At 45.8% G+C, this 21,245-nt stretch overlaps 1 protein-coding gene across 2 annotated transcripts; it reads right to left on the bottom strand.

The window, feature by feature from the left end:
• Positions 1–483: 483 nt before the first annotated feature.
• DDX25 (DEAD-box helicase 25) lies at positions 484–20,633 on the bottom strand. 2 transcript variants are annotated; one of them, XM_088657928.1, is made up of 13 exons: positions 20,252–20,633; positions 18,654–18,698; positions 17,846–17,906; positions 14,501–14,563; positions 13,954–14,089; positions 12,291–12,383; positions 10,823–10,925; positions 8,521–8,635; positions 6,098–6,275; positions 3,901–4,138; positions 2,810–2,972; positions 2,541–2,729; positions 484–785 (listed from the first exon to the last, which is right to left on the bottom strand). In XM_088657928.1, the coding sequence occupies exons 1-13, from the start codon at positions 20,360–20,362 to the stop codon at positions 724–726; spliced, it is 1,557 nt and encodes a 518-aa protein (XP_088514054.1). In that variant the 5' UTR covers positions 20,363–20,633; the 3' UTR covers positions 484–723. The 2 variants fall into 2 exon arrangements, with proteins under 2 accessions (XP_088514054.1, XP_088514055.1); XM_088657929.1 differs by lacking the exon at positions 18,654–18,698 and having other exon boundaries at positions 20,252–20,614.
• Positions 20,634–21,245: the final 612 nt, after the last annotated feature.

Raw genomic sequence — 21,245 nt, 5'->3', positions numbered from 1 at the left:
CATACGTCACATATTTCTGAAGTCAAAACTGATTTGCCTAGGGCACAAAATTCAGCGAAAGGAGCCACTGACATCTAGAGGATGGTAGCTTAATCACCAGTAATATAATAAACTTGCTCATTCCACTTTTACTGAAATATGGAAGTCTATTCACTTCATTAATCTTTAAATTTACCTCCGCTGACACAAATTAATATCGTATATTGGGAAGCACTCAAGGAGTCCATTTTATTATACGCAAAGATCTAAGCACCTGGTATTACGAGCTACAGACTGAACTAGCGGATGTATCCGTAAGTGAGAGCCCATTTCTCTCAACTGAGATCACAAATCACAGCAGTTCATATCTATAGCAGCGTCAGAGGGCATATACGTGGCCTGGAGGCAGTGTTGAAGGCACTCAGGGATAGCTCTTCCAATCACACAAGGCATCTGATGTGTCTTAATAGTTGGTGCAAGCAAAAGAAAACCAAGGGCAAGCGATGAGGTTTGTTTTTTTTAATTATTATTATTATTCTGCCAAAATATCAGCATTGTCTGGAAAATGGTTTAACGTTACAGAACTCTCTAGGGTGGGTAACCCGAGGCTCTCCAAATGTGCTCGACTCCAACTCCCACCATCCCTTGCTCCTGGCCATGCAGGGTAGGGAAAATTGGGAGATGGAGCCCAGCCGTATTCTGGAAAGCCATCATTTCCCCTTCAAGCCACAGAACTAGAAGAATTCAGTCGTCTATTTTTTCCAGTGCTTCCATATCCTCTGGATCGAGGCACTTGATGGTAGTCTCTGAAAAGGAAAGACATTTTTGCTAGGAGGAGGATCCCAACGCAGAAAAAAAAAAGAGCTCGACCCTTCATAAGCCACTGGTCACAGGGAGGGAGGGCGACTAATAATCTGGGCCTGTTTTCCTCTCTGATTCACAAGAATTCCACACGGTGGACAAGAGAGATCAACAGATGCTTGTGATATGGCTGGGGCAACCTTTCTAAAGGCAACCTTTGAGGAAAATATCTGGCCATGGAAAGAAAAAGGCAACTCTGCAGAATTGTCTCCAAATATTCTCAACCCGTGAAATTAGCCAGCTTGAGGACCCATAAGGTTTCATGGTTAGGGTGTTGGACATGGGCGTAGGCAGGGGGGGCAGTTCTCCCCCCTAGAAGCAGGGCCGCTGGTGGCCAGCCTGCCCCGCCGCCCGCCGCCGCCCAGTGCCGTCTCCCTTCTCCCTGGCTGGCTGTGGGGTGGGTGGAGGGAAAGCCCCAGAGCGGCTAGCTTTCCCTCCGCCCGCCCCACAGCCAGCCAGGGAGAAGGGAGACGTCCCTTCTAGCCGGCTGGCTGTGGGGCAGGTGGAGGGAAAGCCAGCCAAACGCTTTGCACGGCTCTGGGGCTCTCCCTCCACCCGCCCCACAGCCAGCCGTCTAGAAGGGACGCCTCCCTTCTCCCTTGCTGGCTGTGGGGTGGGTGGAGGGAAAGCCAGCTTTCCCTCCACCCGCCCCGGTGATCGCGAAGGGGGAGGAGGGGATCGGAACAGCCCGATTTCGGGCTGATCCTGGTGCCCCCTCACCCCTGCCGGTCGCGGAGGGGGAGGAGGGGGTCAGAGCAGCCCGAAATCGGGCTGATCCTGGCGCCCCCTCGCCCCTGCCGATCGCGGAGGGGGAGGAGGGGGTCGGAGCAGCCCGATTTCGGGCTGATCCTGGCACCGCCTCGCCCCTGCCAATCGCGGAGGGGGAGGAGGGGGTCGGAGCAGCCCATTTTCGGGCTGATCCTGGTGCCCCCTCGCCCCTGCCGATCATGGCTTTCCTTGCCCCACTGTGGCTCCTCCCCCCGTGCCTTGGCCTTGCCCCTTGCCCCCCCCCCTAATTTTGATCCTGGCTACGTCCCTGGCATTGGACCAGGACATTTCAGGCCCCACACAGCTATGAAGCTCACTGGGGAAAAACGTGAGCCTGCCTCCTACCCAAAGTGAAGCAAGCCAGACAACCATCTCATGGTCTTACCTGCCTCTCACAAAAGGGGACAGCCATGTATGGTACCCCGTTATTGATTCCAGGCTGTATTTTTGTTTTAATGATACTGAATTATTTTTATATTGTACACTGCTGAAAAGATTTTTTTAAATTTAAATTATTAGGCAGTTTATAAATGCTTTTGAAGAAATAAAAACGAATAACTACCTCAAGCATCCTGAAGAAAAGGCATGTGATGCATGCAATAAAGAATTTGATCTTGTTAATTTGCGTATGTACCAAATGGTTTAAAATGTAGTTCTGTTGCTATGTTGAAAGTTTAATTATTTTTAAATGCTGTTATTTGTCTAGGCAACAGACCAAGTCATTTCTGGCAGGAAAAATGCCCAACGATAAAATTGAAATTCAGCCTCTCTCTTTTTCCCACTGTTGTGCAACCTTTTTAATTCCCAATTATAGCTAATTCAGAGGCTAAAAGCCAGTGAGCATGTTTCTGAGCAGAGATTCAAACCCCAATTACCCTAACGCGATGTCTAACTTTCTGCACTATTAAGTCACATGAAAATATCATGCTCACTGAAGTGGTCTTGAATTGCATGGACAAGCGGCAGATTATGCCTTTCGACCATATTGAACGCCAGACCCTTCTTTCCAAAGCGACCTGCTCGGCCAATGCGGTGCAGGTAGGTCTCGTAGTCAGCTAGCCAGGGCGTCATTGTAGGCAGGCTAAAGTTGACAACGATCGTGACCTGCTTCACGTCGATGCCTACAAAGCAACACAAAACAAGGTCACTTCCTGCTGAAGGAGCAAGTTCCCACCTTGCATTTGCTCATCCCAATCATTACCTCTGGCACAGACGTTGGTTGTGATGAGGACTTTATCTTTCCCATCGCGAAACTTCTGGATCACCTCTGCTCGCTCTTCGACGGAGAGCTCCCCACTCAACAGGGATACTTGGTGCCCATCATTTGACAGAGCCCAGTGAAGCCATTTGGCATTTTTACGAGTCTGCCAAAGGAACACAGGAAAATAGAGACACACAAGGTCACGGGCTTCCCTGCAATGACACCAACATTTCTGTTCCGGCAGGTCTAGCTTTTAGGACTTTAGCCTTGAACCATTTTTTAAAATTATTGTTGTTGTTGTTGTTGTTGTTGTTGTTGTTGTTGTTGTTATCACTATTACTATTTGAATTTATATACCCAGGGGTCTCAAGGAGGTTCACAGAATAAAATCAAGATATGAAACCACAAAATTAATAATAATAATAACCCAATAGTCCGTCCCCCCGCCAAAAAAAAAAACCGACACATTTTAAAACGGCATAGGATGTAAATCAGATCAACCAAGGCCTGGTTAAAAAGGAATATTGTAAAAGTCTATAATGAAGGCACCAGGCGAACTTCCCTGGGGAGAGCATTCCACAGATGAGGAGCCACTGCAGAGAAGGGCCGTTCTCGTGTTGCCACCCTCCGGACCTCTCGAGGTGGCAGTACATGAAGGAGACCCTCAGAGGATGATCTCCAAGTAGGTTCATATGGAAAGAGGTGGTCCTTGAGGTATTGCAGTCCTGAGTCATTTACCCTCCCACACTGGACCCCCCCCCCCAAAGTACAGGTGGCGACTGACACACGGTCGCCAGCTGTACTTTGGTGTGGCTGCCGACACACGGTCCTTTTGGACCTGCGAGAGGGCAGGGTGGGACTGGCTTATGTGTGCTGTGTCAACGGGCGCAGCGTCCAGGATCAAACCCCTGCGCAAAATGGTCACCACCTGTAACTGGCTAGTAAGGCCGTATCTGACTAGTAACACTGGGTTGGAACTCAGCAAATCTTCATCCCAAGACCATAGGTCCACCACTCCTCTCCACCCCAAATATATTCTCCGGACGTTTTCTGGGGCCCCAGGTTATCTTGATGTTGCAAGGGCGCTTTACCTGACAAAAGATGATCGCTTGGCCGACTGTGATACTGCCATAGATATTGCACAGAGCTTTGTATTTGTCCTCCTTGTTCTCACACTCAAAGTAGTACTGCCTGATGTTGTTCAGGGTCAGCTCCTCTCGGCGGAGCTTAATAATGTTGGGTTCGGGGACGATGCGCTGGGCAAACAGCAGCACAGGTTCTTCAAAGGTGGCTGAAAAGAGAAGCATCTGACAACCGGGGTCTAAAGCTCTGGAAGGAAGAAAAACAAAAAGGAGCCTGCATTTCATTCCCAAGAGAAATCATGGCCACAAATCTTTGGTCTCTTTATAAATCAGGTTTGGGGGACCTTGGGCCCTCCAGGTGTTGCCAAACTACAGCTCCCATCAGCCCCAGCATGCATGGCCAATGGGCAGGGATGATGGGTGTTCGGCAAACACCAGGCAGGCCAAAGATACTGTTCATCAGTATGCGGATGATACCCAGCTCTACCTCTCTTTCAAATCAGAACCAGTGAAGGTCCTGTGTGAGTGCCTGGAGGCGGTTGGAGGATGGATGGCGGCTAACAGATTGAGGTTGAATCCTGACAAGACAGAAGTACTGTTTCTGGGGGACAGGAGGCGGGCAGGTGTGGAGGATTCCCTGGTTCTGAATGGGGTAACTGTGCCCTTGAAGGACCAGTTGTGCAGCCTGGGAGTCATTTTGGACTCACAGCTGTCCATGGAGGCACAGGTCAATTCTGTGTCCAGGGCAGCTGTCTATCAGCTCCATCTGGTATGCAGGCTGAGACCCTACCTGCCCACGGACTGTCTCGCCAGAGTGGTGCATGCTCTAGTTATCTCTCACTTGGACTACTGCAATGCACTCTACGTGGGGCTACCTTTGAAGGTGACCCGGAAACTACAACTAATCCAGAATGCGGCAGCTAGACTGGTGACTGGGAGCGGCCGCCAAGAACACATAACACCGGTCCTGAAAGACCTACATTGGCTCCCAGTACGTTTCCGAGCACAATTCAAAGTGTTGGTACTGACCTTTAAAGCCCTAAACTGCCTCGGTCCAGTATACCTGAAGGAGCGTCTCCACCCCCTTGGTTCTGCCCGGAACTGAGGTCCAGCACCGAGGGCCTTCTGGCGGTTCCCTCACTACGAGAAGCCAAGTTACAGGGAACCAGGCAGAGGGCCTTCTCGGTAGTGGCACCCACCCTGTGGAACACCCTCCCACCAGAGGTCAAAGAGAACAACAATTACTAGACCTTTAGGAGGCATCTTAAGGCAGCCCTGTTTAGGGAAGCTTTTAATGTCTGATGGATTTCTGTATTTTAATATTTTGTTGGAAGCCGCCCAGAGTGGCTGGGGGAACCCAGCCAGATGGGCAGGGTATAAATAATAAATTATTATTATTATTATACCTGTTAGAACTGAACTCACTGGGGAGCAGCTGCAGCCTAGCGAGGCAGCCTGTGCTTTGCATGCAGAAGATACTAGGTTCAATCTTCAGGAAGGGCTGGGAAAGACTCCTGCACAGCTTAAGTCAGCTGAGCTTCATGACCAACTGCCTGCCTTGGTAGAAGGCGGCAACTAACCCTCTGGATTCTCACTTGTTGTCAGGTAAGAAGGGAGATTTTGCAGCGTCTTTCTACAAGCCTTCCTGTTAAGCAGACAGGAAGGCAGTGTAGGGACATGAGGGTCAAATGATGAGACTGATTTCCGGAGTGGTGTCATTGCGTAGCTTCCGTCATATACCGAAGAAGCACCTCTTTACCCAGGCCTTTTTGACACCTGAGATAAAATATTTTTAGGTCCCACCCTATTCTTGTGACGGCCATTGGTTTTAAACTGTTTTCAATAATGTATTTTTAAATTGCTGTAACCCACGAAGGGAACTTAGGCTGTTATTAATAATAATCTTCCGTACGTACAAGAAGAAAGGCAAGAATGCTATTGTTTCTACATGGCAACAATAGGACAGTACAAAAGCCCTTAGGTCAACATTTGAAGCCACTTTCGACACAGACAAGTCTTCAATAGGCTATGCCTTCTCAAAAGTAATAATATTCTATCGATACAAATTAAGTGGTTAAAAACCTTCCCAGTTGTTCCAACAGTGAAGAGCATGTCTAGAAAAGTTCTACATGCAGGACTTTCAGCAAGAAGTAAGTTACTTCTCCAAGATCTGTCTTACCAAAAAAACAAACAAACACACATTTACCTCTGAATTCGGACACTCTGGTCTGAGAAATTCTGTTTGTCGATCATGACATCTGCTTCGTCCAGCACACATACTTTGATCTTCTTCGGATTCAAAAAGTTTAGTTTGAAACACCAATCTAGCAGAGTCCCTGGGGTTCCAATTACTATCTGTTCTTCCACTACAGTCCCTCTTGGAACTGAGAGAGAGACTTAAGTTACTTTTTTCCTATGTCATCCAGTGCACATTCGCTAAACTAAACAGATTTTGGGTTATTGCAATTAATTTTTGGAGAATAACAGCTGCTGTTTTCCTCCTTCTTGTTATCACGGTGCTAGCCTTGGCCCCCAAACCTGCAGCTTGTTAACCACATGCAATTGGGGTGGGTGGGGAGGGAACAAGTGCACAGGTAAACAGTGTGTGTGGATGTTGTGTCCGGTGCAAGGATGCAAGACGCACTCCCGGCTCCTCGACACACTTATAATAACAAGAAGCACAAGAGCCAGGGCTAAATATATGAAACTGGTGTTGAGATGCTTACTGCAATTGCACAAGCTTGAGGCTTAAATCAGAGACAGGGCTACTACTATAGCGGTACCTCGGTTTAAGTACTCAATTGGTTCCGGGGAGCCATTTGCTCCCCGAAAAGTACTTAATCCGAGCGCCTCTTCTGCGCGTGCGGGAAGCGCCGATAGAGTGCTTCTGCGCATGCGCAAACCATACGCACCGTGGAACCCGGAAGTACTTAAACCGAAAATAATCAAGCTGAAGTGTTCTCAAACCGAGGTATGACTGTACTAGTATTGTCCTCCTGGATGCTAGCTGGGGCTGATGGGAGTTGGAGTCAGACAAGATCTGAAGGGCTACAGGTGTGTGTGTGTGTGTGTGTGTCCCCCCCCCCCCGGTCATTCCTGGCTTAAAGGAACTCAATCATTTTGCAGAAAACCAAGTGCCGGGAAGTAACATGGAGGCATATCTCCTACAGTTCTTTCTCCACTTTACTTAGGCAGTAAAAGGTAAAAAAGGTAAAGGACCCCTGGACGGTTAAGTCCAGCCAAAGGCAACTATGGGGTTGCGGCGCTCATCTCGCTTTCAGACTAAGGGAGCCAGTGTTTGTCCACAGACAGCTTTCCAGGTCAAGTGGGCAGCGTGACTAAACCGCTTCAGGTGCAATGGAACACTGTGATGGAGAATCAGAGTGCACGGAAACGCTGTTTACTTTCCCGCCGCAGTAGTACCTATTTATCTACTTGCACTGGCGTGCTTTCGAACTGCTAGGTTGGCAGGAGCTGGGACAGAGCAATGGGAGCTCACCCCAATGTGGGAATTTGAACGCCGACCTTCCAATTGGCAAGCCCAAGAGGCTCAGTGGTTTAGACCACAGCACACCTGTGTCCCACTTAAGCAGTACATGCAAGCTGTAAACATATGCCCTGTTATCTTGCCCAGCTGGAACACACTCTTGCAGGAAAACCCCCTAAATTGCTGTCGTAGGAGTGGAGAAACCAGGTTTAAAAATTTAGGGAGGGGCAGAAGCAAGCACGCCGTTGAGTCCGGACACAGCAGCCAAAACGTAGCCTAGACAAGGGATAACCAGCATTGTGCCATCCAAAAGTTGTTGGGGCTTCAACTCCCAACATCTGTGCTACCCTGGCTGGGCTCCATGAGGCTGAGGGGTGCTACAGCCCAACAACACCTGCAGGCAACCAAATTGGCAACCCTGGCTTACACTTATTTCTAGAGAGGTGGTTGGGGCGGGGGGGGAGCTATTTCATGGCATAAACATCTCAGTAAGTTAGTTTTTTTTTTAATGGGGGAAGCAACTTTAAAAGGTGGATTCTTAGTTCACCTAATGACAAAGGACTGCTACCAAAGATGGAAGCTGCCGCCGAATCAAATCTACAAAATATACCTGAAGGAGCGGTCCAGTATACCCGAAGGAGCGTCTCCACCCCCATCGTTCTGCCCGGACACTGAGGTCCAGTACCGAGGGCCTTCTGGCGGTTCCCTCGTTGCGAGAAGCCAAGTTGCAGGGAACCAGGCAGAGGGCCTTCTCGGTGGTGGCGCCCACCCTGTGGAACGCCCTCCCATCAGATGTCAAAGAGAAAAAGAGCTACCAGATTTTTAGAAGACATCTGAAGGCAGCCCTGTTTAGGGAGGCTTTTAATGTTTAATTATTTTATTTCATTTTTCTGTTGGAAGCCACCCAGAGTGGCTGGGGGAACCCAGCCAGATGGGCGTGGTATAAATAAAAAAATATTATTATTATTATTATTATGAAGGGAATGCAGTATTTAGTATGCATTTCATGGCACCAACAGCTTCGGTGGTGGGTGGGTGGCGCTTCGCAACATCTGGATTTTATAACAAAAGCACTTCTGACAAAAGCGCCAGGCTGCAAGACAAACGTAGGCAGAAGGAAATGCATCAAAAGAGACCCTTACGTCTGTTCCCTCGGATGGCAAACGCAACCTTAATGTTGACGCAAAACTTCCCCATCTTCTCAATCACTCGCCCCGTCTGCAATGCCAGTTCGAAGGTGGGAGACAAGCAGAGACACTTTGGGAGGAGACAAGGGAGGTAGAAGGGAACAAAGATGAAGGAGGTCAGTTTAGCCTTCAGAAATGGTGCAGTGCTTCACCAATATGACATGCAAGCCATGTTTCCTTTTCACTTTAGCATTCGGCTGTTACTATTATTTATTTGAGTTCTTCTTCCCTTGTTCACTAAAGAGTCTCCAGCAGACTTGCAGAATATTTAAAACATAAATATGAATACATTGCAGTGTAAAAACAGAACCAAACAACACCCGTAACAGCCACAGGAAGGTTTTGGCAGCACACTAGCAACTTAACAACATCACCTTACAGCCTGCGGAGAAAGGGAAGCATTTATCTGGCACTGAAAAGATGTGGAATAGATACAATTTGTTCATTTACTTTTTATGGGGCATCTACACAACACAGTCCTGAAAGCACTGCCCTCCTGTGTTTCCCTTAAGTTCCTTCTATGTTTTCTCAAACTGCAGAAAATCTTGTTTTCATTTTAAAAGGGACAATAAGTGCAATCGCCACCAGGTGTTGATCGCCTCAGTACTAGTCTTCTGTCTGTTTAAATAAGCTACAGTTTTGACCATGCTCCTTTACCTTCACAAACCTCCACCTTTATGGCTGGCTTCATTTTAGCATATTCTTTTTAATCTATCTTTGGGCTTGGGCTTCTTTGCTTGTTTTTAAAAATGGAAGTATCTGCTCAATTAGCAGCCACATGAAAAAGTGTTTTAGAGCAAAGAGAAGTTCTGTTCAGTGCAAGTTTATCAATTGTGTTAGTTTTTGTCTTGCACTTTTGAATGCTAAGCAATCACACTTTTGGGGGTTTTTTAAGTGCATCAGCACAAATGTTAAAAGTGATTTTAAACAAATGAATCATGGGATTATTATTTTTTAAGAAACCTGGTTAAATGTTCCTTCCCTTCAAAGGCCTGGAAACAATGCCTTACGAGGAACGGCTTAGGGAGCTGGGTATGTTTAGCCTGGAGAAGAGAAGGTTAAGGGGTGATATGATAGCCATGTTCAAATATATAAAAGGATGCCATATAGAGGAGGGAGAAAGGTTGTTTTCTGCTGCTCCAGAGAAGCGGACACGGAGCAATGGATTCAAACTTCAAGAAAGAAGATTCCACCTAAACATTAGGAAGAACTTCCTGACAGTAAGAGCTGTTCGGCAGTGGAATTTGCTACCAAGGAGTGTAGTGGAGTCTCCTTCTTTGGAGGTCTTTAAGCAGAGGCTTGACAGCCATCTGTCAAGAATGCTTTGGTGGTGTTTCCTGCTAGGCAGGGGGTTGGACTGGATGGCCCTTGTGGTCTCTTCCAACTCTATGATTCTATTATTCTATGATTCTATGCAGTATGTCACAGCTATGAGCATGGATGAACACAGTGGGATGGTTGCTTGAAGACTGTGCCAACCAGGGTGGATAAAAATCAATGGGTTTTTTAAAAAATAATAATAATCAAAAAATTGGATTTTTTGATTTAAATTGGATTTTTAAAAATTTAAATCAGATTTTTAAGATAAAATGGATACATATGCTATAAAGTTATGGTTATTGTTTTAGTTAAATTGTTTAAATTGTTATTAAGGAAATGATTATTTTCCCTCCTTCCAATAAAGTACAGCAGAAAAGTTGTCCAAATATACTGTAAACAGTTAACTTATTAAACCTCACAATAATTTCATAATTATCTCTATAACTGTATTTCTAATAGTATAACCTAATCAGTAATATTTGATATAACTGTAAAAGCTACTCTGAAAAGTTATTATTCCAAAATGAAACCTACATCTGGTTGTAAATATTAAGATTATAATACTGTAAAAAAGTGATTTAAATCAAGTTTTCTGACTAGTGATTTAAATTGATTTGATTTAAATAAAATCCACCCAGGTCCCAACATTACTTTGTTACAATGTCGTGGCTTAATGCCACTCTGCAAGATTAGTCTGTGTGTCAATTTCACGGCAGTCTGCTTCCGCCAGCCAGCTTCCAGGTTTTTAGGAAACTCTCAGCATTGAAACTGGCTATGCTTAGCAATTCTATGAAAGCAGTGGGCCAGACGGAAAAGGCACAAACCCCAAGGAAGCAGCCCTTACTCAGGTTAATAGCAAAGATTTTGATTTCATGTTGGCGTTAGTGAACTGAGGGCGACTCTGCAGCCAGCGACAATATTGCCAAGTTTATTTTACCTGTGGAAATTTGTCGTGTGGGTTCACTCTGCTCAGCATAGCCAGAACAAAAGCAGCTGTTTTGCCTGTCCCCGACTGACTTTGTGCTATAAGATTTTGCGGTCTGAAACAGAGAATCAAGTCGGGATGAATGCAAACAGACAACAATATTCCAATGGTCTGGGCTTCTCAGTTTGTGGAGTGTTGCAAAACTATCACCAAACTTTGGCCACAGTTTGAAGTGACTCAAACACTGTTGAAATTTTGGGTGTTAAAACTCCAAGCCCCAGGTTGATGTATCAATTACTCAGCTTGGGGGGGGGGGGCGCAGCAAAATGCGGTGTTTTTGTTGCAAAATGACTGCAAAACCTTGGCACAGGTTTGGAGGGGATCCCAGCTTTTGGGCTACATAGTTAATTAGCCGGAGGTCCTAAGGAGTATTCCTGTTTCAAGGAAATAATGAGGAAGGATATACAGTGGTACCTTGACTTACGAATAACTCAACTAACGAATGCTTCGAGTTACGAACAGAGCTCCGTCCGCCACTTTGGATAAGGTTGAGATAGGATTTTTTCAACTTACAAATTTTTAGATAGGATTTTTTCGACTTACAAATTTTTAGATAGGATTTTTTCGACTTACAAATTCCCCCCCCCCAGGCTTCTACTTATGATTTTTTCGACTTACGAAGGTCCGTTCGGAATGGATTAAATTCGTAAGTCGAGAGACTACTGTATGTAACTGAAACAACAAGGACACTTGAGAGGCACAAAAATGGGATAGTGGGAAGAATGTTTTACATACTAGTATGGTTTAGCAAACTTTTGGAATTTGCTTTTCAGAGTATTAATAATATTTTACACTTCAAGTTTCCTTGGGAGAACGAGTCTTTTAAGCACATGAACTGGGAATAAGGAGGTTGAAAAGAACAGTGAGTGACAACCTTTTATAGCACAGATCAATCGGAACAGAAAATTCTGATTTCAAAGGTGGTTGATAACTAGACTGAAAAGATATCTGTATCAGGATTTTCATTTGATAACGGGATGCAAAAAACTGTTAGGCAACAGGATAGTAATCAGAGGGAAAATATCCCTTCCCTAAACCTGTGTGTCATTTGGGGACAGATATTACCCATTCTATGTAGATGAAACTCCAGTGTCTACAAGAAAACAAACATGAATTAGCTCAACAGTTCTCTGGCTAATTGGCACAGGTGTGTCTAGGGTTGTCAGACTCAACAGAGGACAGGACTTCTGTGCCTTTAATTGCCCTGCTCTCTTTTGAGCCTGGAAACCTTAAAGAGAAACCAGCAGACCCTTTGCTTGGAAATTAAACAAAGGGTCTGCTGGTTTCTCTTTAAGGTTTCCAGGCTCAAAAGAGAGCAGGGCAATTAAAGGCACAGAAATCCTGTCCTCTGTTGAGTCTGGCAACCCTAGGTGTGTCCCATGCTGGCTGCAACACAACAAATATCTTTCAATCAACTCACGGGTCAGCTAACATCATTGGAAGTGCCGTTTCTTGAATCTTGGAAGGTCTGTTAAAGCCCATGGCATAGATGCCTTGCAAGAGTTCATCCTTCCTGTTAAAATGAGAATAAAAGTTAACAGTGTTACATGTAAGCAGCTCAGGTACTTCTGAGTGAAAATGGAGGATGCTAGCAGTCTGGTGAATAAGATCCCCTGGCCTCCATGTACTGCTGGGGACTTTAAAAGGAATAGCATAACTATTGCCATAACTCTGAGAAATTTGGATGGATGGCGGAATACGTGGCAAATCGCTTAGGCTCATTTTCACACAAAATGACGTCAAAATAAACTATACAATTTGGTCTTGAACCAATAGATTTGGGCAGTAGCAAAATGATAAGCCCTGAAAACCAGAACAGCCTGCTACAAAGATGTTGCATTCCCATCAACCCCTTCTAAGAAGAGTCAGCTAGTGAAAAAGTGGCCCTAAACGGCCAAGGTCCTATATACCTGATATACCTGAAGGAGCGTCTCCACCCCCATTGCTCAGCCCAGACACTGAGATCCAGCGCTGAGGGCCTTCTGGCGGTTCCCTCACTGCGAGAAGCAAAGCTACAGGGAACCAGGCAGAGGGCCTTCTCGGTAGTGGCACCAACCCTGTGGAACGCCCTCCCATCGGAGGTCAAGGAGATAAACAACTACCTACCGTAAAGGCAGCCCTGTTTAGGGAAGTTTTTAATCTGTGATATTTTAATGTATTTTGGTATTTGTTGGAAGCTGCCCAGAGTGGTGGGGGAAACCCAGCCAGATGGGCGGGGTATAAATAAATAAATTATTATTATTATTATTATTATTATTATTATTATTAATAATAATAATAATAGCAAGAGAGGCCCATAGAACAGCATATTGCAGGTCTATCCCAACATTTCTTAAGTATCAGGAGCGTAATTTTCAGACCCACTATTCTCAAACTTTCCCTTGTCTAACATAAGCATTGGTTATCAGAAAATATTCTTCAATAATATATTTTCTGTAGCTCAGTGGTACAGCCCATGCAAGCAGCATATATGCAAGCTAGCTTCTGCAGGCAGGGGATAGACGTCTACCTGAAGCCCCGGAGAGCTGCTGCCAATCAGTGTAGACATTACTGAGCCAGATGGACCAGTGTAAGGTGGTCAGATTCAGTATAAGGCAGCTTCCTGTGAAATTACTGGTTTGAAAGGCATCAGCCCCTGTCACTCTGTTGTGTTTTTAGTCCACGATTTGTGCCTCAGACCAGAGCACACCTAAGTATTTCACCGAGGCTGCAATCCTGAAAAAGTCAACAGAGCTATAAGGAAGGATAATAAGAAGTGCTACAGGAGCAAATGGCACTCTGAAACCAAGAGCAAGGTCAACAGGAATAGAAGACAATGGACTCGTACTGGAATGCAACACATTAGGTTCATAAACCTAACAAGCTTTTGCGAAATGCAGGATCTGAACCTGAGCTGTGGGAAATGCAAAACCCAAAATAAGCATCAGACCACAGGGTGGATGAGCACTTTCTGCTGAGCGGGCATGGGCTGGTTCAATTTCTGATATATAATTATCCATTTCAAGTAGACCCACAGCCCAGAGAAGAGCAGTCAGGGAGTGAACAAAAAGTGAACAAAACGTCAATTGATTCTCGATACTCACAAATGCAGTTCCTCAAAGGTTTTCACGGAAAACAGCGGTGAGCTGGGATCACGCTGTAAAACCTCTACGTGATGGTAGGACTCCACTAAAGACTTTCTAATCAGCTTGTTTAAGAGAGATGTTTCTGCTGAAGATACTGTGTTGCGTGAAGAAAAAAATGCATGTTATTTATTTACGAAATTTACACGGTATAAATTTAGTATACTGTACAGTTTATTGATTTATACAGGCAACCCACGCAGCTGACAACATTCAATATGAAAACCATAAAAACTAAAGAGAGACAGAGGGTTTATGCAACTGAATGCCCCTCCATTCACAAAAATCCCTGCAGACAGAGAGCTAGCATGTCAGGAAGAAAGCCTCCAGCTTAGCCTTCTTCCTTACACAATAAGATTTCTACAGGCAGTGAGACGTTTGGAAGTATTTTTGGTATGGAGGAGTACTCAGTCACATGTCTCCCTACCAGCAGTCGGAAGCAGGAAGCTCAGGTTTACTACCACAATTTTTAACAAGGGCTACAGCTAGCAGCTGCCTGTGATCTTACCTCGGTCGCAATCCTCCTCCTCCAACTTTCCTGTATCTGCATCGCTCTTCCCATCGCTGCTCTCTTTAAAAAAGTTTTCAGAACATTAGATTGGCCTACATTTTTTTTTAATTAAAGGCATCACAAACTAGCACCTGGCAGAAAATATAGCGAAGAATCATTCCAAGTCACAAGTGCAGATATCTAGCTGGCTAAAAGTTTGCCTTATCAGACAACGTGCAGGGCAACTCTGAATCGTATCAGAACTTTGGGGGCGGCCCGTGTTTGGTTAGCACCAAAAATGGAAAATGAGAGAGGTCCCAACTAAAGAAGAATGGCAACTTAAACTGATGGAATATGCGCAGCTTGCAGATCTAACGTACAGAACAAGAGAACAAGAAGAACATTCGTTGAAAGAAGATTGAAAAATATTTATTGAATATATGGGGGGGATTGCGCACGCTTGAAAACGTTGGCAGCATTAAGATAAATTCAACAGTGTAAATAAGTTTTGATGGAAGTAATAATGGAATACCGAATGGTTTAGTCTATGTAAAATATGCAGAGATTTATGCTATGTAAAATGAAGCATGGAAAAAGAAGAAGGGAAGTCATTGATATTTTAAGGTTGTATAAATGAATATTCTAATCTGTAAAACAGAAAATTTGATTTAAAAATTACACACACACACACACACACACACACACACACACACAGTTTTTTTCTGTGGGGACGCAGGGGGACGCATACCCCTAAACATTTTGTGAATCTAACAGAAGAAACTAAAAAAAATTAGTTTCTTCTCTAGCACAGTGAATCATCAGTTCCGTTGCTACCCCCAGTGGCGGCCTTTTGTCCATTTACTGTATTTCTTTCCCCCCAATTTGAACTATAAAATGGTGATTTTTCTTGAATCAAAATGAGAGTACCCCTAAAGAGAAGCATGCTGCAGCCTCTGCCTTTGGTCCCATTTTTTGGGTAGAGAAGGAGCAGCTGCGGGCAGCTTCCTTTCCTCCCATGAAGAACCATTTTTGCCCCACCTAACAATTGCCCTAGGGCTGCAGAAGCAAGGGGACAGGACCATCTGGCCCTACCTATTGGTCAAAGGAACCAGAGGCACCAACACCAAGCCACATCACCAAAAGGGAAGTCAGTCTAGGCTAAACGAGACACAAAATGCCTGATTATAGGTAGGGGAGGCTCTGTCAATTTAAGATCCTCTCCTTTTCTCATCTCTTTCCCAGTTCTCAGCATTAGTGCACCAGCTTGTGATTTTTTAAGTCCTTATGAAAATTCAAAAGCCCTTTAGTGCAGTGGTTCCCAACAGGTGGTCCGGGGACCCCCAGGGGTCCGCGAGCTATGCCAGAGGGGTCCTCAAGATGCTATTAGATGCCAAGCCTCTGGCCCGCCGGAACCGGCGGAACTGCCGCCGGCGGTGCGCGGGCGCCAAGCGAGCCCGGTGGATCAACCGGGGAGCCGCTGAAGGCCCCCCGGCGACCCCACCAGACCGAGGCTGAGTGCGCCCGGCCAGAGACTCGGCAGAACCCCTGGGCCTAGAGGCCCGAAACCGCCTTCCAGGCCGCGGACCCCGCGGCAACCGCGTGGGCGTCGGAAATGTCCGGCGGAGCAAGCGAGAAGCCGCTGAGGCCCCCTGCAGGCCCGCCGGGCCGAAGCCGAGGGCGCCTGGCTGACGGCCGAGCGGAGCTCTGTGGCCCGAGACCTTCCACCGCGCAACGATCCTGGGGGGCCTGCCTCGCGACTGCAGTCGCCATCACCCCTAGCTGCCCAAGAGGGGGAAGGAGCCCCCCCCCAAGCGAAGGCCTCCGATCCCGCAGCTCCTGCGCGCCACACGGGGAGCCTCGTGGGGACCCGAAGAACAAAGGCCGCACCGAACCTGCTGGTGCTGGCGCTGCTACCGCCGCAAATACAGCCACCCCCAGAGGAGGAGAAAAGAAGAGGGGACGACAGGGAAGAGAGGGCCCCACCACCACCCTCAACCCAGGTGAAAGGGTAGAAACCCCCCCTCCAGAGGGAAACCCCCCCGACCCCCAGACAGCCATCACACCGACGCCACCACACCAACGCCCCTCCCCCCCCCCGAAGGATAAAGAAAAGAGGAAAACAACTGAAAAATAAATAAAACCACTTTTTAATTTTAGGATTAGGAATTAATGGGGGTCCTTGTCACAATAGCGGCTCGATGAGGGGTCCTCGAGAAAATTTTGTTGGGAACCCCTGCTTTAGTGCATTTTTCTCTAGTTACACAGTTTTATATTATTTTCACTAGTATATTATTTCACCACTGCACTATTTTCATTGGAGGTTTTTAAGCAGAGGTTGGATGGCCATTTGTCATAGATGCTTTAGTTGAGATTCCTGCATTGCAGGGGGTTGGACTAGATGATCCTCAGTGTCCCTTCCAACTCTTCAGTTCTATGATTTATTTATTTGTCTGCACTCTCCCCTAATAGAAACATTTTTGCACACATTCTGTTGGAGAACTGCACATTTCACGTGCACATGAAGCAGTTTTTTGCTTCACGTATTTGCTTCGAGAAATGCAAATTAGCTACATTTGCATTAAAATTCCAACCAAGCCAAATTTCTCCTCCTCCACCCCTACTTATGGTTCACCACTTGGGTCTGGCCTTGGGGAAAAAATTGTCTCCATCATCTACCTTTGTGGGAATATTGTCGATACTAGGGGCGGATATATATTGATTTAATAGTATCCTTCCTAACTTGTGAGCCAGCAGCAGACTGTATTCCCCAATATACAGCAGGAAGCTAGTTGGTAGATTCATTTGAATCTCTTTACTTAAACAATCCAATCTGCCTTTGTTCAGATTGGAGTATATGCTCCAGACCAGGCGCGACAGGAAGTTCAACTGGCTGGATCAACATCCCCCTGTCTGTGTCCACTCTAGGCAAACAGGAAGTGTTGTACTTGATTGCTTACATTACATCCCACAACCTTTGCCCTCGACTTCCCTTCGTTTGTGTGCCATGTCCTATTTTTTAAAAAAACCAGATGACAAGCTATGTGACTTTTTTATTGAGGTGATCTGCTCTGGGAGACAATTGTCTGAAAAGCAGAACAGAGAAAATAAACATATAACATTCTGGACAACGTGCTTAAAAATCCGTATCATGAAACATACCTTGCTTTCTCTTACTATGAGTGATGGTAGGTTCTTTGACTTCAAGGTAACACGTCCACACTCCCTCCAATGTGATCTATTTCAAGAGATGCTACCAGGAGCATCGTACTTAAATTTGTGGCCAAAGATTCAGGGCAGGTAAGATCAGAAAGCAAACCCGTTGCGCTAAACATGCAAGCAAAGCACCCTCAAGGATCCCCTTACCTGAAACAGGGCGATGTGGAAAACACCCAAGATTCTTCCCACGGGATAACGATCTATTCACCTAGAAAAAGGAATGGTTACAAGTATGAGCCAAACAGATCACGAGCTTTTTGAGACTCTTTGGTCTAGCACAGCCAACCTGTGACACACCCAGGCAAGGCACAGGCAAGAAAAATTAAGGGTGGGTCAGAACATAAGGCTTAAAAAATAATAATTTGGAGTATTGTAAAGGAAACTTGTGGGGAAAATAGTGGAATGGGGGAAAGGCCGCAAGGGAAAGGTTAAGAAGGTGCAGGAGGAATTTGAGAAATAAAAGGTCTTGCGCAACAGAGGGGCTGGCAGAGACAATATTTATTTCTTAAATTTATATTTTAGTCAATACTAAAATTATACAATTAAAGCCTCTAAAAACAGTTAAAACAGTTTAAAACTTCTAAAAGTTTCTACATTAACAGGTGTGGGAAAGAAATGGTGGTTAGAGTTTGGTGCTGCCAAGGTCACTGGTTTGATCCCTATACAGTGGTACCTCAAGTTAAGTACTTAATTGGTTCTGGAAGTCCGTACTTAACCTGAAGCGTACTTAACCTGAAGCAAACTTTCCCACTGAAAGTAATGGAAAGTGGATTAATAATAATAATATAATAATCCGTTCCAGACGGGTCCGTGGAGTACTTAACTTGAAAGTACTCAACCTGAAGCATACTTAACCCGAGGTATGACTGTACGGGCAACTCTATAATTCTGTGATACTAGAGGCAAGCTAAAGAAAAGAAAAGACTGGGCCAGAGCGGCTGCAATGCACACTTACTTGGGGATGATCTCCACAGGCCTCCGTGAGAACTTCTCTGGGCGACTCACAAAGCAAAACATCGAAATAAACAGTAAAAACTACAGCAAACTCACCACATATTTAAAAAACATTTCAATGCCATTTAAAACGTTACTGAGAGAGAAGCGGGGAGAGGGGGGATGAGAAAGAAATAAACCCCCCAAATGCAACAAGGATGGGTAACAATCAAGTCTGAAATGTGTTTGTTTGCATTAGCTATGATGTTTTATAAATGTACAGTGGTAGCTTGGGACTCAAACGGCTTGGCTACTGAACAAATCGGCTCCCGGACGCCGCAAACCCAGGAGTGAGTGTTCTGGTTTGCAAACGTTTTTCGGAAGCTGAACGTCCAACGCAGCTTCCGATTGAATGCAGGAAGCTCCTGCAGCCAAGCAGAAGCTGTGCGTTGGTTTTCCAACCATTTTGGGAGTCAAACGGACTCTCGGAATGGATTAAGTTCAAGAACAAAGGTACCACTGTATTTGATATATTATTTTGTGCTGCCTAATAAATCCCATCACTGCTCCCCACAAGGCAGGTTATAAATAAAATAACGTGAATAAAAAAACTGGGGCAAAACTTTTAAAGAGAAGTACAGTAAAGTGGGTGGGGTGAAAGAACTGAAGAGGCATCATAAAGGCTAGGCTAGGAGAATAAGGGGTGGGAGTTTAATAGAGCCAGTATGATGCAGCAGTCAAAGTGCTGGCGGTGATCGGGGTTCGAATGAGCACACAGCCATGAAGCTCACTGTGTGACCTCAGAGCAGCCACTGTCTCTTGGTCTATATCAGGCATCCCCAAACTGCGGCCCTCCAGATGTTTTGGCCTACAACTCCCATGATCCCTAGCTAACAGGACCAGTTGTTGGGGAAGATGGGAACTGTAGTCCAAAACATCTGGAGGGCCGAAGTTTGGGGATGCCTGGTCTATATCCTACCATACTGAGATTTTTTGCAAGGATAAAATAGGAAAACCATGTACATCACCTTGAGCTCTTTGGAGGAAAAGGTGTGATATAAAGGCAATGAATGACAGGTTAGTCAGTAGCTATTGATCAGCATAGCCAAGTAAAGTCTTCAGATACAACAAGAGTAGCTAGGAAGCAAACTGCAGCAGAATTACTGACTTCCATTGCGTTTCTGATTGCATATCCTCCAACATTTCCCCGATGAAAACAGAGTTGTCCTATTATTATTATTATAAATATTAATACTTTTATTATTTATACTCCAACCATCTGGCTGGTTGCCTCAGCCACTCTCAGGCATTAAAACATTAAAGAACTTCCCTATACAGGGAGTTGATGCATGGGGGGGGGGAGTGATGCAGGGCTAAGTGCTAATAGTCCAGGGGTCCTTTACCTTTCTTTTTTTACACACACATATGGGTTATATCCTGCCTTTTAGGACAAATGCCCTTCCAGGTCAGTTTCCAAAACCAGACATCTAATATATACAGTAATGCCAACAACTTCAAATTGGAAGAGAATGAGGGTTCGTCGAAGACGCCGTTAGAAAAGCTGTTAGAGAGAGAACCTAACAGGAACTCAGGGCGCTAGTCCCTCGCGTCTTCCCTTACTTTCTTAGGTAGAGATTCGGCGACCCCGCTGGAACTCACTTCCTGCCCCCTCCCCAAGCTGCTCCGCCTCGGCCACATCTCGCCCAGCCGCCGTTCTGCCCACTGATCCATCCGCCCGCCGGGCAATCTCAACGTGCCGGCCGTGCGAGGTGTCGACGCTGCAACACGAGGCCCCGAGACGCGGGAGCCTCGCGCGAAGGCAGGGAAAGGGGCGGGGACGATGGGAAACTGATAAATATTTATACTCTGCGGGGCGGGGCCGGCTGCGGGGTTGCCATGGAGACAGGGAAAGTGAGGAGGAGGAGAGACGGAGCAAGGGCGTTCGAAGCGGGTCTTTTGATGTGCTCGCGGGCGTTCTCTAGAACGCTCGCGCGTCCGTTTGATCTCTGCTCCTAGGCGGGGCTCTCTCGTCTGGTTAGAGACCTGTTTAAAGACATATTCGCACTTCCTTGCGTGTAGGTTCCCTCCCCGCCCCCATGGCGCTTCAGTGGGATGTATTTTTTGTGTTTTTATAATAAATAATAATACTAATAATGAATAATTTATTTACACCCCGCCCATCTGACTGGGTTTCCCCAGCCACTCTGGGCGGCTCCCAACAGAATATTAACGATGCGATAAAAACATTTAAAACTACCCTAAACAGGGCCGCCTTCAGATGTCTCTAAAAGTCAGATACCGGTAGTTATTTCCTTGACATCGGATGGGAGGGCGGGCACCACTACTGAGAAAGCCCTCCCCCTGGTTGCCTGTATTGTACACAGCCCTGTTTAGGGATGTTTTTAATGTTTGATGTTTTTATCGTGTGTTTAATAATCTGTTGGGAACTGCCATACCATACTTCGTATTCCAAGGGTTGTATTCAACATACTTCTACTTACAACCATTGAAATGAATGGGCCTTACACATGAACCTGATAGTTGGTCTGGTCTGGAATATTTTGAACATTTAGATGTTGGCTATGAATGTGATGCTTTGGTATCCATTACTAGT

The sequence above is a fragment of the Zootoca vivipara genome, chromosome 14 (assembly GCF_965207765.1).
Source record: "Zootoca vivipara chromosome 14, rZooViv2.hap1.1, whole genome shotgun sequence".
NCBI lineage: Eukaryota > Metazoa > Chordata > Lepidosauria > Squamata > Lacertidae > Zootoca > Zootoca vivipara.
This window is presented reverse-complemented; position numbering and strand designations above follow the sequence as displayed.

Excerpts from the sequence above, each read along its gene's own strand:
- DDX25 (XM_088657928.1), bottom strand. The coding sequence starts at position 20,362 with ATGGATCAGTGGGCAGAACGGCGGCTGGGCGAGATGTGGCCGAGGCGG. Across the intron at positions 18,699-20,251 it reads CCGAATCTCTACCTAAGAAA|TCGCCCAGAGAAGTTCTCAC; the intron begins GTAAGGGAAGAC and ends TTGCTTTGTGAG. Across the intron at positions 786-2,540 it reads TGCAATTCAAGACCACTTCA|AGACTACCATCAAGTGCCTC; the intron begins GTGAGCATGATA and ends TTTCCTTTTCAG.